Source organism: Mustelus asterias, chromosome 13 (assembly GCF_964213995.1).
Source record: "Mustelus asterias chromosome 13, sMusAst1.hap1.1, whole genome shotgun sequence".
NCBI lineage: Eukaryota > Metazoa > Chordata > Chondrichthyes > Carcharhiniformes > Triakidae > Mustelus > Mustelus asterias.
The window spans coordinates 95,818,271-95,834,761 of NC_135813.1; the positions used below are offsets into that span (position 1 = coordinate 95,818,271).

The following is a 16,491-nucleotide window of genomic DNA, read 5'->3' on the forward strand; positions in this document are numbered from 1 at the left end:
TTGTGACATAAATGATTATAATTGGAATAAGTTACAAGCTAAAATAAACACAAACTTTATACATTTTTTTTTTGAAAAAAATGTTTTATCCTTGCAGAGAAATGTGACATTCCACAAATATAAAATTAGCTTTTCAGGGCCATGTTTGTGTACTGTGGAATTTCATAGGCATCCTTTATGTATGATGGCTTGACGGCAGAAACTATTTCATCCACGACTGGGTGACTAGGTACATGTTGTCAAGGGTGGGCAGCTGAAACTCAGTGGATTTTGATAGCTGGAAGAGAGCCAAGAATTGGCCATTGTTGATGATGAGAAACAAAGCTGTAGTCTGCAGGACAATATCAATGGACTGGTCAGGTGGGCCGAAAAGCTTGGGCCAAGGAACCTTGGAGCATGTCCATAGATCCCTGAAGGTAGCTGGACAGGTAGATAAGGTGGTCAAGAAAGCATGCAAGAGTCTTCCTATTAGCAGCTGAAGCATAGAAAATAAGAGTAGAACACTAGTTAGGTGGCAACTGGAATATTGGGTATGGTTCTGGTCACCACATTGCAGGAAGGATGATCTTGCAGCCTAGGAAGGAGATTTATGAGTTTGTTACCAGGACTGGAGAATTTTAGGTATGAAGAAAAATTGGATGGCTGGGGTTGCTTTCTTTGGAATGGAGTAGGTTGAAGGGAGATTTGCTTGAGGCATATAAAATTGAGGGGCCTGAATGAAGTGGATAGGAAGGACCTCTATCCTTTAGAAGATGGGTTAAAGCTATGGATTTTAAGCTTGAAAGTGGGAGTAGGATAGATGTTTTTTTTTTCAATTGACACCGACGTAATGGATTGAATGGCCTCCTGTGCTGTAAATTTCCATGATTCTATGACTCCGCAGACTCTTTAAATGAAATGCAGGCTCCTTCTTTGCAATGTGTGTTCCTGATGGCAGCCAGACTGATCCTGTGTTTGTGATTTTTGTTGTTCTATCCTTTTTTTTCTTGTAGTTTGCCATGGTGGAGGTGATGGTAACCAGTCTGATGGATGCCTGGGGAAAGAATTTGCTTCAATTCCTCAAACGCAAAGAGATTGTGGTTCTTGTTGTCTGTTTTGTTGCTTTCATGCTTGGGATTCCCAACGTCACACAGGTACCCTCCTTTTCTTTCTGCTACAACATTTTTTAAACAGACGTGTACAGAAATCACATCAGAATTGGCTGTTGTACATGATCTTTATCCAGCAGGCAGGCATAACCATCTAATACTCCAGTTTGAGTAAATAGTGTAGTCAATGATTATAAATAGGAAGATCAATAACATAGCCCGTGAATTGTAACTTGGTTCCCTTGTATTATTTGGATGCTATGGTCTCTCCTATCGCTATATGCTGTTTATATGGAAGGCACAATTTCCTAAGATCAGCTAGTTTAGCACCAACCCAGAATTAGACCTGAGAGGATCCTACTCTGTGCACCACATTGTAACAAGTTGTGCTGAGCCTCTGGGAGCTGCTTTGTCAACATTCCCTGTAAATTCCCAAACAGGACCTTGGGGATAGGTTGATGATGCATGGCGATCAAGCTTTACAATTATCTGACATCCAGACTAAAAGCTAGAAACAGTTAACATCGGAAATTGGAACTAAAAACTGAAAATGCTGGAAATATCCGGCAGATCCATCAGGACAGATCTACACCCAAGCATTTTGTCTTTTCAGAGTTGGTGAACCTATTATGCATTTCCAGAATTTTATTTTATTATTATATTGTGTCCTTCAGATCTTCAGGACTCTTTTTAAAAATGAGATGTGCACACTGTGTAAAGCTGGAGATAATTAAGTAACTTCTACGTGTTTTTTTTTAAAGGGTGGAATTTATTTATTCCAACTGATGGATCATTATACAGCTGTCGTCTCTCTCATGTTCCTGGCTTTCTTTGAAGTTGTGGCCATTTGTTGGTTTTATGGTACAGTTTTCATTTTGCCTTGCCAGCATTTATTTGATTGCTGCTACCTTTATCTCCCTGTTGTGCAAGCCGTTCCTCTTCCTTTATCTAATTCTTATCCTCTACCACATCCGCTTTCTTTGCCCTGTTGTTTCTTTCCTTGGCCTATCAGTGCAGAGACTTCAGATCAATTACAAATTAACTTTTCATTAACTTGGAACCAGTAATGGACCCTTTTCTTCCCAAAAATTCAAAATTTCAAATACACAACCATATTTTCAAGTTTCCTATGCTAACAGTGACTACAATTCAAAAATATTTCATTGGCGGCAAAGTGCTTTGAGATGTCCAGTGGTCATTAGAAGTGCTGTATAATTACAAGTCTTTATTCTTCTTTCTTTTAATTCCTCCAATTTTCCAGGGGCTATTCCACAAATGCAGTCACATGCTGAATTCAGGGTTGGGGGGGGCAGGAGAGCGCAATGTCATTGGTGCAAAATAAAATCTGGTGTGCAGGTTCAGGCACTGTAAATGGAAAGATAAATAAGGGATCCCATAATATTCAGTCACATCCAGAAATTTGTTGTTGCAAAATATTCTTTGTTGTTAGTCATCCTGTAACAAACTCATCTATGCAAAAGTTCAATTATCCATAAATTCATGAATGGCCTAATTTCCCCAGCTCACACCCTAACTTTTCTTACTGTTGGTCCCTTCTCTCCATCCACGTCAGCAGCTGAATTTTCATCAATGTTCCCTCTAGCATCTGTTTGCTGTGAACCACCAGCGAGTTGCATTGCGCAGTATGTTCCCGATTTCTGTGCAGTCGTGCACTAGCGCTGCTTAGAGAGAACATTGGTCTTCATCCATCCAGGCTGCAGCTGGAATGCATTTATCACATTGTATCATATACTTTACTCATGCAAAACCTGCTTATTGAACATGGTTCAATCGCCTCTCCTAACTCTTCCAACTCCTGCTCCATATCTGATTTCCTCTTTAATGTTGTGACGTGTCTCTTCACACTTCATTGATTGAAATCACAGTTAAGGGAGAGAGGTCTGTGTTCCTTTTACTGCTTCCCTCTGAATTACCCCCATATCAGTTTCAGAGTTTGTGTTTTGAGGCAGTCTGGGAGCGGTGAAACTTTTGGTATAATCCTCCCCTTCATGTGATTTGAAATGAGGACTCTTACTGTTCACAATTCACCATCACTATTCATGGTGTCAGATGATGAGAACGTTCTCGGGGGCAAATTGTGACTGGCACCACGAATTCTCCTGCGTAAACAGGGTAACAATTGGGCGGCACGGTAGCACAGTGGGGACGGCACGGTAGCACAGTGGTTAGCACTGCTGCCTCACAGCGCCGGGGACCCGGGTTCAATTCCCGATTTGAGTCACTGTCTGTGTGGAGTTTGCACGTTCTCCCGTGTCTGCGTGGGTTTCCTCCGGGTGCTCCGGTTTCCTCCCACAGTCCAAAGATGTGCGGGTTAGGTTGATTGGCCAGGTTAAAAATTGCCCCTTAGAGTCCTGAGATGCATAGGTTAGAGAGATTAGCGGGTAAATATGTGGGGGTAGGGCCTGGGTGGGATTGTGGTCGGTGCAGACTCGATGGGCCGAATGGCCTCCTTCTGCACTGTAGGGTTTCTATCTTCGATCTTGACCCGAACAGGCGCCGGACTGTGGCGACTAGGGGAATTTCACAGAAACTTCATTGCAGTGTTAATGTAAGCCTTACTTGTGACTAATAAATAAAATTAACTTTAGTCTATGACTGACTGAGTCTTAATAATATTTAGGCTTAGTCAAAATTCAGTTGACTGCACACATCCTGTATTAAGGCAAAATACTGTTTATAAGACAAGGTCTGTTTATAGAATAACAGACTCATTGGGCCCGGTGTTTGATCCTATTGCAGGTGTCCGCAGATTATCCGCCAACTACAAGGAAATGCTGGGATCTTCTCCAAATCTCTTTTTCAAATTGTGCTGGTGGTTTGCTTCTCCGCTGCTTGTTACAGTGAGTAACTTACCTTTTCTAATCATTCTTTTTCCACCCGCGGGGGTCTCCTGCTGAAGTAGAGAGAAATTAAACCACTGCACTTACCGGGATCCCTGGGAGATATTGTTCAATGTGAAATTGACTATTGATGACAACCGGAGGAAGATTTTGACTATCACGTGACTGGCCATTGGAGTGCATCTGCCCATCACCCAGTGGGAGACTGTGCCACATAACGGTGCCTCTGGCACATTGTGGGCATCATGCTACTGTTTGCTGGTTCCAGACCAGCACAGAATCGGGTGATGGTAGATCCAGAGGGCGAGTGTTTGGGAGCAGAAATCCACATTATTTTCAGGAACTCGGAGGAACGTGGTTGCTCCTCCTGACCTCACAGTTTTAAACTTAAAACGCTGTGGTGACTATCTGCTGGAACCAGGCATAAAGTGCATCCGTCTGTATAACAAAATGGCAATCATAGTTCCATGTATATCATAGGACTCTGATTTTATTTCTAAATATACCTATTTGAAAGCAATGTTCCTATACAAAAAAAAAATCAATGGGACAGAAACCCAATCAACCTTGGATTCACATTTCTCAGTATCTGGCAGTATGTGAGAAATGTTTGTGAACAATTTTGTTTTTAAAAAAGTATTATATGTTTTCAAACAAAAGGCCCTGGGCTTAAGTCAAAACAAGGAAGTGAGATTCTTCTTTAAGCCTCAGCGTAGCCTCTCGAGAAAGGAGGCTGTTAGGGTCTCCAATGGGAGAGTGAGACAAAAACCCAAAAAATTGCAGACCCTGGAAATCTGAAATAAAAATTAGATCATTCAGCGAATCAGGCACTGCATCTGAGGAGAGAAATGACAAGTTTACAACTTGGACATTTCATCAGAACCTTGAACGCTCAAGTGTGAAATGATGCTCGTGCTACAGAGTGGCAAAACAATGAGGAAGACCTTGACATGGTTCTTTTTCGGGGGTGAGCTGATGATGGGCAGCAGGGGATCAGGTGGGTCAGTCACATTGGGAAGCCAAGGCCAGAAGCAGGTAACAGTAGGCGGGATGAAGTTTCAGACCACACTGGTGGCACAAGAAACCATGGACGTTGGTCACGTAGGAACCAGGACAGGGATCATGACAGATAATAGGAGCAGCAGGTCAGAGAAGCCTTGAAATGTTCAACCAGGGTGGAAGAAGAGGGAAAAAGGAAGTATTTGTGCTTAGCTGTTTTACTCTACTGACCGGTTGAAACATATTTTTAAAATGCACCACAGAGACACCCAGTGGTCAGGACCAATGTCTACGGAGCAGGTATTGTCCTCGCTGGTGTGACATCTCGCCAACAAGGTCATTAAGGTAAATGAGGGGGAACGACTGTACAACAATGGTGGAGGCGGACAGCTGCATTTCACGCACTGTGGCCTGTGATGCTCTTTGCAGACGTTCCCTTGAGAGCCGGGACCTGGAGGACCCCGGCCAACGTCTGGTGGCATGGATGTATCTAAGCCACCTTGTTCATCCCACTGTCCTTGAGATGCACCAGTGTTAGGATGGGTGGATTAAAAAGCCCTGCGATGGAGGCAGATGCTATGGGGTCAGGTGCTGGAAAGCTGGGGGTGTGTCAGGGGGTGGATGGTTATTGCAGGCATGACATATGGAACCGATGCCAGGACAGGATGGATACTCCCCCCTTGCTGCTCGAACTAGGTCATTAATTTTCTTCCGGCACTGGCGGTCGGTCCTATGCGCCAGTGCACAGGCACTGACTGCCACCGCCTCAGGTCGTATTGCCAAGCCGACCCCTGGCTCGTCACCCATCCAGGGAGGGAAATAACGTGTCCCTCCTCCCCTCCACTGTGTCTGACAGACAGCCCAGTCCTCCCTCAGTAAGCCTTGGTGCAATTCTTCTGGGGTGCCATCTTCCTGGCATGACTGCCTGTGTGCCCATTGTTAGAGCTTGTATGGAGCTCCCGCTTGTTAAGGGAGTTCAGCTGCAGGCAGGTTTGGGCAAGTCACGAATCCAGAGGCTTCATTCCAGCGAGAATCACTAGAGGCTGTGGGGCGGGGGAGGAAGGGAGAGGCAAGGGGAACTCTGCAGGGGTGCTGATGGAGGGATACTTTGCAGGGGCGGTGATCGGGGAGGAAGAAGTCTGCAGACAGAGGTAAACGGTGACGTTGCGGGGGTTTGGTAGAAGCCTACATAGAGGGCGATTGGCGACATGGGGAGGGAGGGGGGGGGGGGGGGTGGTGGAGGGGGTCCAATGTCCGTTGGGCAGGGTGGGGGGGAACCCAGCAGATCCCCTCAAATTCAGCAGTTGTCGTTTCTTCTCTCTTTCCGCCCCCCCCCCCCCCCACCCCGCCACCCCCGCCCCGCCACCCCCCTAATGCTGGCGAGAATTGCAGCCTGGCACTTTTTTTGTATTGTGCCATAAGATTGCATTTTCAAACTCACCCGTTTCCTTGCTCGTTCGGCACTTAGAATTTCTTTCGTAGAATCCACGGCCACGAGTTTATCAGGTGACTGCTGGGGAGAAAGGATAATCTGCAGGTAGAGAATGGCCACTTGGACATGCTAACAGACAGTGATATCTGTAGAACTAGCCCAGCATCTCACTGCTTTCGAAGGTCAATGGAACTCTGATGGACATTAAAATAGATTAAAGTATTCACAGAATTATTATATATTTTTTTTCTAAATGAATAGCCTGGAGACAAGTCTCTAATGCCCTGTGTGTTGATTTCTTACAGGTTATACTTGTTTCCAGCATAATCCGTTACACTCCTGCCCGATATGGTAAAACATACACCTATCCAGCTTGGGCTGAGGGCCTTGGCTGGATTATTTCCCTCTGTTCGATCATCTGGATCCCTCTTGGAGCTGCACACACCCTGTATACTAACAAAGGCTCATTTATTCAGGTGAGAGGGAGGGAGGGAGAATGGAGAGATGGTTTCAGTGCACTGCATATGTGGCCATTCCCTTGAAGATCAAGGCTTGCTGTTTCTACCATGTTGCATAGTACTGAACTAATACTGTAATATTTGTACCATTGCAACAGTATCAGGTTATCCACCTTCCATTACAGACTAAAATTACACACACAAAGAAACATATTTAAACTGGATTTGTATAAAATTTGTATTTTCTCTCCTTGCTACCTCATCACTAAGAGGCAATGATTCACGTACAAACTCACAAGCAATGATGCAATCAGCGAGAGTGGTCATTACTTGGAAGTTTAGGTAATGATTGTAAGCAAACTATTTGTCTGTAAGAACACATACAATCATGTGCTCAATTGAAGTTCACGCGTAACACACTTTGCAACAGGTTTCTCAGATGATGAATAGGGGTAGGAATCTGGATGGCTTTTTCAATTTGTCTGCAACAAATTTCTTCTACTTGACGTGCATGTGTGGCTGTGGTGAGAATTCCGCACGGATAAAGGTTCTGTTTGTCAGATATGGAATGTCTACTCAGTCCAAATCCAGAGAGCTTACATTCAGGTTGGCAAGTTCCAAGATTGCCCCAAGTGTGCACAGTGACTTTGACAGCTGGAAGGTCTGCTGCTGTACACTCAGTGGCCTCCTCAATTAAGACTGGGTATTTGGGGGAGCCAATGGAAAGCATCTGGTATCCTTAAAAACCATATTGGGGAGGCGTTAATGTCTTTAGGAAAGAAGATAGCTTGCCATAAATTAAATTGACTTCCCATTTGTATCAAGAATTGTAAACCGTGCAATCATTTATGTTGATATGATATTCACTTCCACCTCCAGCAAAGATTGCTGGATAGGGATCCAGAGTAGGAGCGTTGGCTAATTTTTAACAGGCTGCTGGTATTTGTGAAATTATGTCTACAGTCATGCCGCATGTCCCAGAGGGTGAACAGAAAACTGGGGTATTGAAATGAAGGTATGTCTGAACTTATTGTGGGAGAGCAAGCTGAAACCTCAGGGAAATGGTGAAATCAATGTAGAATGGTAAAAAATGGCCTGTGACATAATTTGCCCACTGTCCTCCCATGAAAGGAGATCAGGTCTACCCTGTGAAAATTCAGGGCCATAAACTTGATGAATTTTCTCCAAAGTCATGTTTAATGTAAACAAACAGATTTTCTTTCCTTGACTTTCAGCGCCTTCGTTCTTCAGTATCTCCAATAACTGATGTCATTCCGACAGAAAACCGGGACCTGATGGTTAAGTTAAAGTCCGGGATATACAGTCCTTCATGTTCTGCCATCCATTTTGACAGCATTGACCTCACAAAACAAGCTGACATGTGATGTTTGTTTAAACTTATGGAAGGGCTGTTGGGAAAAATTAATTTCACTGAAATTTTCTTTGCTTAAGCTTGCACTAAAGACAGATGGGTCATATTCTAATGATATGTTGACAGACTTATTTAACTGTCCATTCGTTTTGGAATTGTGTGGACATGTATAATTAGCCACTCTGTCCCTGATTCCCAGGGACTTTAATTGCAATGAGCTGAGCAGATGATAACAATTTGACAGCATGGCGTAAGAAGCAGTTAATGTCTGAAAGTGGAAGGTAACAGTGGTAGTTAGTGAAACTGTTGGCACTGGGCTTATTTAGGAAAATATATATGTGAAATTATCCAGCAAAATGTGTTGGCAATATTAAATCCTGCTGATTCAATTCATCACCTCAAATAACAGTCACCACTATGACCAATACTTCAGCCTGTGTTGTATACCTCTCAATAGCTTCTAAAGCCAAAGCTTTTTCCACACACTAATGAAAACACTCAAATGAGCGTAGTTTGAGAGTATTAGCGTGGACTATCCAGGTTGTCAAATCCGGTAGAAAGGCAGATTTGATCAAGAGATCGGGTATTTTGCAGGTTGATGAGATTAAAATAAAATGATGTGAAGCTACTGAATACCCCTGAGCATGATAACACAACCCACGAAGGAGGAGACAGCACAGAACCATTCATTTAAGTAGGAATTGTAAGCCAATCCCTTCATCAACTGATGTGCTGGTAGAAGGAGTTAATGTTAATAAAAATTAGAACTAATAAAACAAAATGTTTCATTTTAAAAATGTTAAATTAACTATAAAAACAATGATAAAATAAAATCTTGCGAGCTGTGACCACCTATGAGTCCATGAACATTTTTTAAATCTCGAGCATCGATAGCAGCACAAGACAAAAGATGTGGCTGGTAAAGGTCTTAAAGTGATAGACCTTGAGAAACTTCATAAGCAAAGTTCAATCTGACTCATTTTCCTCTCAAACCAAAGAATGTTAAGTCCTCGCCTTTGGTTGTATTGACAATCAGGGACTTGAGATGTTTATCTATGTCCACTTTTTCAGTCCATACTTTTTTTAGGGATTTATTTGTTGTCTTCATGTCTAACAGTAACTTAAGAGGCCTCTGGGCCCATCGAACCTGCTCCGACAACAATCCCACCCAGGGCCTACCCCCATATCCCTACATCCCTCTAACCTGCGCATCTCAGGACACTAAGGGGCAATTTTAGAATGGCCAATCAACCTAACCCGCACATCTTTGGACTGTGGGAGGAAACCAGAGCACCTGGAGGAAACCCACGCAGACACGAGGAGAATGTGCAAACTCCACACGGACAGTGACCCAAGCCGGGAATCGAACCCAGGTCCCTGGAGCTGCGAAGCAGCAGTGCTAACCACTGTGCTACCATGCCGTCCTTGCTCTTGCGAAGGGCGATAATCTCTGTTGATCTCTTTTCATAGATTTGTTTGTAGATGTTAAAACCTTATCCGTCTTTATGTTGATATCATGATAGTTCTTGTACTTAATCACAATCTCGATGAGGAGTTTCATTTTCTCCCACTGTTTCCCCCCCCCATGTAGATTTTCTACCTTTTTACTTTTGAGAGAGAATATTCAAACCTCAAGTCGCTCATTTTCAAACTGCATATAGTATATAGGAATCACTCATCCACATCTTCTTCTTTCTTCCATTCCAGGCTATCATATTGTAGTCTCCTTCTTTTCCATATTTATGACGTTTGGTTTTTTAAAAAAAACCTGAATAAAATGCTTGGACTTAAAAGTTTAAAAAGAACCAATGAAGTTAAAAATCTGGAGAATGCAGTTTGTTTCCCGTTGCCAACGTCTCACTGACTTACCATTGTTACTAGCTGGTACCTCTTCTGCTGTTCTAGCTTGGTCACCAGTGTGCCCAGTGAATTGATCTTGCCCAGAGCTACAATTGACCTTGCTGCTGCCGGGTTAGTGAAGGGAAATCGGTCAGTGTTCCCACTGCTGGCCACCATCCAGAAACTCCCTTGCTGCAGGTGCATGTGTACAGATGTTTGATTTGGGCAGGCGAGACTGCTGTAGCCCTCCATCCTAAACACGTGAACAATAACTGGCACCCAGGGAGTTGGCATTCGGCATGGGTTTCAGTGAATTGAAGCTCGGGGGAGGAACAAGAAAACATATTCTTTAAATCTGGGAGAGTTACAAGGCAGCCATTCTTCAGCCTGCTTCAACACCTTTAAGGATCTGTTGAGCAGTGCCTGATAAAGCCTTTCCTGATAAAATTCCTTCTTTGCTTCTCTGTGACGTATACTTAAATCACTCATCCTGCAATTTCTGAACAGGTTTTGATGGATGGTTCAGAAAGTATTTGTTAAATAAAGGTAGTTAGAAATGAAACTAGAATGACATTTTTAAACTTGCTCCAGAATCTGTTCGCATTGTTTGTGTTAACTCACTGATGCATGAAATTTGATTTTTAGTTTTCGATGTTAATGTAGTGAATTTTCTGCTGAATGGAAGTCGAACAACACTAAGCTCAAGAAGGTTAAATTACTTAGGATGGCAGTTGAATTTGGGAGGGGGTGGATTGGCTTTGTTTAAAGAAGTCTCGGCTGACATTCGCACAGCTTAGTGGCTACCTGAGGCCAATGTGGTGGAAAGTTTGGATAAAAAATGTCCTGACAGCTGGTTTGTGGTCCAAGGAGAGTGGGAGGATTTTACTTGATAGTTAATTTGAGGATGTTTATCCTTAACTGGGGGGGAAAAAGGAATGAGTCTTTATTTCACACTCAACTGGATTTTGCTGCAAGTTTGTCTCATTGTTGCTATATTGGTAATTACTGATTTTTCTTTAAATTTGTTTATTTTTTTCTGTTTAAAACAAACCTGTTATTACCAAAACTGCTGTCTATAACATTTTTTTGTTCCATAAAACTGCTGCACAGTATGTTGTGATCAGGAAACTGAAGTGAATCACATTAGAATTTGTCAGTATTGTCGTTGCTTTTTTAGTTTTGCAAGGAAAGGATGTAACTTAGTTACTACACAAATACTTTATCACGTCATTTCTGTGTTTTAAACCATGAACTGCATTTATGTCTTTTTCTTTACATTCCTGAATACAACTTGACCGCAATGGATTGCTTTGTTTACAGTCACAATCGTGACCAATGGATGATTATTCATGTGCATGTATAATGAGTTACTGGTCTACATTAAGTTTAAAAATCTTCTCCAAAGTACTGTTTGTGGTTACACGGATATCAGTAGCTGCTTGGGGAGATGCAGTGGCAAATCCCTACTGGAAAGATAAAACAAAACCAGTAGTCCTTTCTTTTCATCCAATGTAAAAACCCAACGTTTAATTGTTAGACAATGCAACCTCATGTACTATCAAACCCTACATCTCCCCTCCTGCTAACTCCTGAGGCAGGTGAATGGAGAGGGCAGGGGGCTGAGCAAACTGGGACTTTTCTCTCCAACTCCATAAGATGGTTGAGAAAGCTCAGGAGAGCATGAAAACTCAGGAGAATCGTGACTTTGGAAACTTACTTAATTCCCTCCACCCACTGCAAGGTCATCTTCATTCAGGAGCTTGTCACGTCCATGGCTGTACTGAGCACAACTCCCAGTAGCCAGATCCAGAAGACAAAGCCCTCTTTAAACAAAACAGTACCTCCTGGCAACTAATCTAATTTTGTGCCTTCATATTTAATAGCTATCTTCTCATCCATTCTGAAAAACTTCACCAAATCTGCACCAAGTTATCCTTGATTTTTAAAGGGTGATCAAGTGCCCCAATCTGAATAACCCTCATTCTAACCCTATTCTTAAAATGAAGCAGTGAAAGATTTGGGACCGTCCTTGTTCCCTTCCTCTGCATTCCTATAGAGTCTTAATGATACATAGAATTTAAATCCCAGTATTGTTGTAATGCTTCAGATTGTTTCAATGAGAATTAGTCTTTTACAGGCTCTCCCTTTATAAGTGTTGCATATCTACAGTTTATGAAATGTCCCAGGCACTGATGTTGGGATTCGTATTGTTTCCAGTCTACACAAACAACTTTGATTCAGAAGCATGGTGCAAATTGGTCATGGTGGTGGTCCGATAAAACAGAGCTATAGAAAGATCAAGACAAATTTCTTAATGGGCAGAACTGTAGATTCAAATTCAACAAGAGCACCGGGTCTTTAAGAAGAAATTGTGGGGACGTAATTGATGAATATTTGAATATTGTTGCAGTAGTGAAGGAAACCTAGGAATGTCATTTAGATACTTCATTCAGTCTTGGTTTACAAGACATAAGGAAAAGTGCATAGAGAAGGGCTACAGGGCGAATCCCTAATGCTGAGGATTAGATTATGAGGAACATGAAATCCTGACACTTGACTGAAAGGCAGAGGTGAAGCACCTGTGAGGAAAGATTAGAAAACTCAGCCTTTAAACGACAATTGACTTATGTCCTTATAAAGTATTAAGTGAAATGGAAATGGTGAAGACCATTTCAAGTTGGAACTGTCACCATAGGACAAAGGTACAAATTAATAGAACTTAGAGGACTGATGTCAGGGAGCACTCTTTCACTATGAATAATGGCAGAATGGTATAGGGAATGTCATGGAAGCTGAAACGCTGGAATCGATTTGGAGAAAATTAGAATGACAGGATGGGGCAGAATGATCTCCCGCAACTGTATTCAGTGATAATGGATTAGTCAAATTTTATCTTGTATCCAAGTGACTCAGATCCCAAATCAGTTTGTAACCTGCTTTTTTTTTTGGATGTTTCTAACTAGTGTTAAGAATTTTCCAACATAGTCCCCTCCCCTTAAACAGTCCATCTTCATATATAATTGTTTGTACAGACCAAAAAACACCAGTTTATTTATTAGTGTCGCAAGTAGGCTCACATCAACACTGCAGTGAAATTACTGTGAAAATCCCCCAGTCGCCACACTCCAGTACCTGTTTAGGTACACTGAGGGAGAATTTAGCACAGCCAATGCACCTAACCAGCACATCTTTCGGACTGTAGGAGGAAACCGGAACACCCGGAGGAAACCCATGCAGTTCTGGTCACCCTATTATAGAAAGGATGTTATTAAACTAGAAAGAGTGCGGAAAAGATTTACTAGGATCTACCGGGACTTGATAGTTTGAGTTATAAGGAGAGGCTGGATAGACAGGGACTTTTTTCCCCCGAGCGTAGGAGGCTTAGGGGTGATCTTATAGCGGTTTGTAAAATAATGAGGGGCATTGATGAAGTAGATCATCAACATCTTTCCTCAAAGATAGGGGAGTCGAAAACTAGAGGGCATAGTTTTAAGGTGAGAGGTGAGAGATACAAAAGGATCCAGAGGGGCAATTTTTTTCACACCGAGGATGGTGAGTGTTTGTAACAAGCTGCCAGAGGTAGTAGTAGAGGTGGGTACAATTTTGTCTTAAAATGCATTTAGACAGTTACATGGGCATAGAGGAATATGGGCCAAATGCGGGCAATTGGGACTAGCTTAGTGGTTTAAAAACTGGGCGGCATGGACCAGTTGGGCTGAAGGGCCTGTTTTCATGCTGTAAACCTCTGTGACTCCATGACATGGGGAGAACGTGCAGACTGCGCACAGATAGTGACCAAAGCTGGGAATCGAACCCAGATCCCTAGCACTGTGAGGCAGCACAAATGTGAGGTAATGCATTTTGGAAGGTCTAATATAGATAGGAAATATACAATAAATGGCAGAACCTTAAGAGTATTGATAGGCAGAGGGATCTGGGTAATTTGTTGAGACAATATTTATATGCATGATGTTGCATCTTATTTGGTTGTCTTGTGATCTTTACTGAACTCTTTGTAAACATAAATTCCAGGGATTCAATTTTTGGAAAGTGTACTTATTTTTGTAAAATATTTCAAGATTTGCCTTCAAAATAAACAGGTACACAGGTCACTGAAAGTGGCAAAGCAGGTGGAGAAGGTAGTCAAGAAAGCATACGGCATGCTTGCCTTCATCGGCCGGGGCATTGAGTTTAAAAATTGGCAAATCATACTGCAGCTTTATAGAACCTTAGTTAGGCCGCACTTGGAATATAGTGTTCAATTCTGGTCGCCACACTACCAGAAGGATGTGGAGGCTTTGGAGAGGGTACAGAAAATATTTACCTGGTATGGAGGGCATTAGCTATGAGGAGAGGTTGGAGAAACTTGGTTTGTTCTCACTGGAACGACAGAGGTTGAGGGGCAACCTGATAGAAGTCTACAAGATTATGAGGGGCATGGACAGAATGGATAGTCAGAAGCTTTTTCCCAGGGTGGAAGAGTCAATTACTAGGGGGCATAGGTTTAAGGTGCGAGGGGCAAGGTTTAAAGGAGATGTACGAGGCAGGTTTTTTACACAGAGGGTGGTGGGTGCCTGGAACTCGCGGCCGGGGGAGTAGTGGAAGCAGATACAATAATGACTTTTAAGGGGCGTTTTGACAAATACATAACTAGGATGGGAATAGAGGGATATGGTCCCTGGAAGGGTTTTAGTTAAGTCAGGCAGCATGGTGCTTGGAGGGCCGAAGGGCCTGTTTGTGTGCTGTAATTTTCTTTGTTCTTTTGTCAGTGCTAACCACTGCTCATTTTCCATTTGTGTTAGTTTAAAAAGTTGCCACTTCAGATTGAGCATTTCATGCAAGTCTGGCAGAATCAGGTGTTTATTCAGTAGTTTGTGCTTCGTCAAGGTGCACTTCCTTTGGATTCTTCAGTCTATAAACCAGTATTCTTGGAACTGACACCAACAAGATAGGAATGGTGCTGGGTGCAGCGTGAGCCCACAGTGGAAGAGGAGGGAGAACAGAATCTGGGCAGTGAAGAAATTTGTGATAGTGCTGACTGATGTTAGCTCTGCAGTTCTTGCACTTTGGTGTGTTTTGAACCAGCACCCTTTTTAAAAAAAACTAGACTGGGAGGCTCTCACAAAGGGATAGTTGGGCATCCATACAGCCAAAGATAGCCTGTACAAACTTGAATTCCAGAGTTCTTTGGTGGCGACCTGTAGGAGTACTGTGTTGCAAATTTCTATTTAATTATATTTTAATGTGAAACTAATTATTTTTAAAACCTTTTTAACAAAATTTTTAACATGCATTTAACTTTATGGAAGGTGTGGTTTAAATAAAGCTGTTTACAGTGTTCAATTTATTTCTGAGATTTACTACAGTCTTGGTGTTACCTGTTAACCCATCCAACCTGTGTAACAGGCATTGTATTAGCTCCAACATACCCAGCCAGAAGTGGTGAGGATTGTACTTTACACTGTTAAACTTGAATTCAGCATCCAAGAGCCAGTTCCTGGCATTTACGGTAAATTTGTTTTCTATAGCCTAGTGGCAGAACCTGGGCCTGTGGGACTCACCTCGCCTAATGAGAATGGATTTAACATCGTAAACATCAGGAGCTGGTTCACTGATTCTAGACTTTGAAAAGAGCAGGAATAGAATAAAAACAGCTTTTGGTTTAGTTCTAAATTATAAGATGCAATGGCAAAGGGTAATTTAAGGAAGGAAATTACTTTTATTGTACCAACACTTAATGTATCTGTATCCAGTAATGTTTTAACAATGACGTGATTTTATTAACTACAAGAGCTTTCTATATTGGTCTAGATTTAGCTTCTCATGTAGAGTAATGCAGTTATCAGTAATTTGTTGAGACAATATTTATATGCATGATGTTGCATCTTATTTGGTTGTCTTGTGATCTTTACTGAACTCTGTTTGTAAACATAAATTCCAGGGATTCAATTTTTGGAAAGTGTACTTATTTTTGTAAAATATTTTAAGATTTGCCTTCAAAATAAACAATGCAGTAAGAACTGTTTCGGTGTCCTGCATTCATTGTTTGAGATTATGGCTCCAAAATGTGTTGTCAGTTTTTTTTTGTATATACACATATATACTACACTATACATTTAAATCTGGTTACAACAGCTACAGTGGATATACTTTGGCTGTGAAGGTCAAGCATTATAAGTTCATAATTTACACTGAATTACTTATAAGACCTCTTCACAATCCCAGCTGGTGTTAAGACTGGAAGATTCCAGAATGCAACCCTGGCTTAAAAGTTTGTAACTTTTACTTTTTAATAAAATGTGGAGGAACAGAGTCATAAGAACATAAGAAATAGGAGCAGGAGTAGGCCATCTAGCCCCTCGAACCTGCCCTTCCATTCAATAAGATCATGGCTGATCTGAAGTGGATCAGTTCCACTTACCCGCTTGATCCATATAACCCC

General features: G+C 42.1%; 1 protein-coding gene across 2 annotated transcripts in view; it reads left to right on the forward strand.

Moving 5' to 3' along the window:
* Window positions 1-16,072, forward strand: part of LOC144502907 (sodium- and chloride-dependent GABA transporter 1) — a 105,976-nt gene extending 89,904 nt beyond the window's left edge. For both annotated transcript variants that reach the window (XM_078227320.1, XM_078227319.1), the window contains exons 9-13: window positions 993-1,133; window positions 1,850-1,949; window positions 3,849-3,949; window positions 6,686-6,856; window positions 8,074-16,072. In XM_078227320.1, the coding sequence (XP_078083446.1) occupies window positions 993-1,133; window positions 1,850-1,949; window positions 3,849-3,949; window positions 6,686-6,856; window positions 8,074-8,223 (663 nt within the window). In that variant the 3' untranslated portion in view covers window positions 8,224-16,072. The remainder of the gene's footprint in view (window positions 1-992; window positions 1,134-1,849; window positions 1,950-3,848; window positions 3,950-6,685; window positions 6,857-8,073) is intronic.
* Window positions 16,073-16,491: the final 419 nt, after the last annotated feature.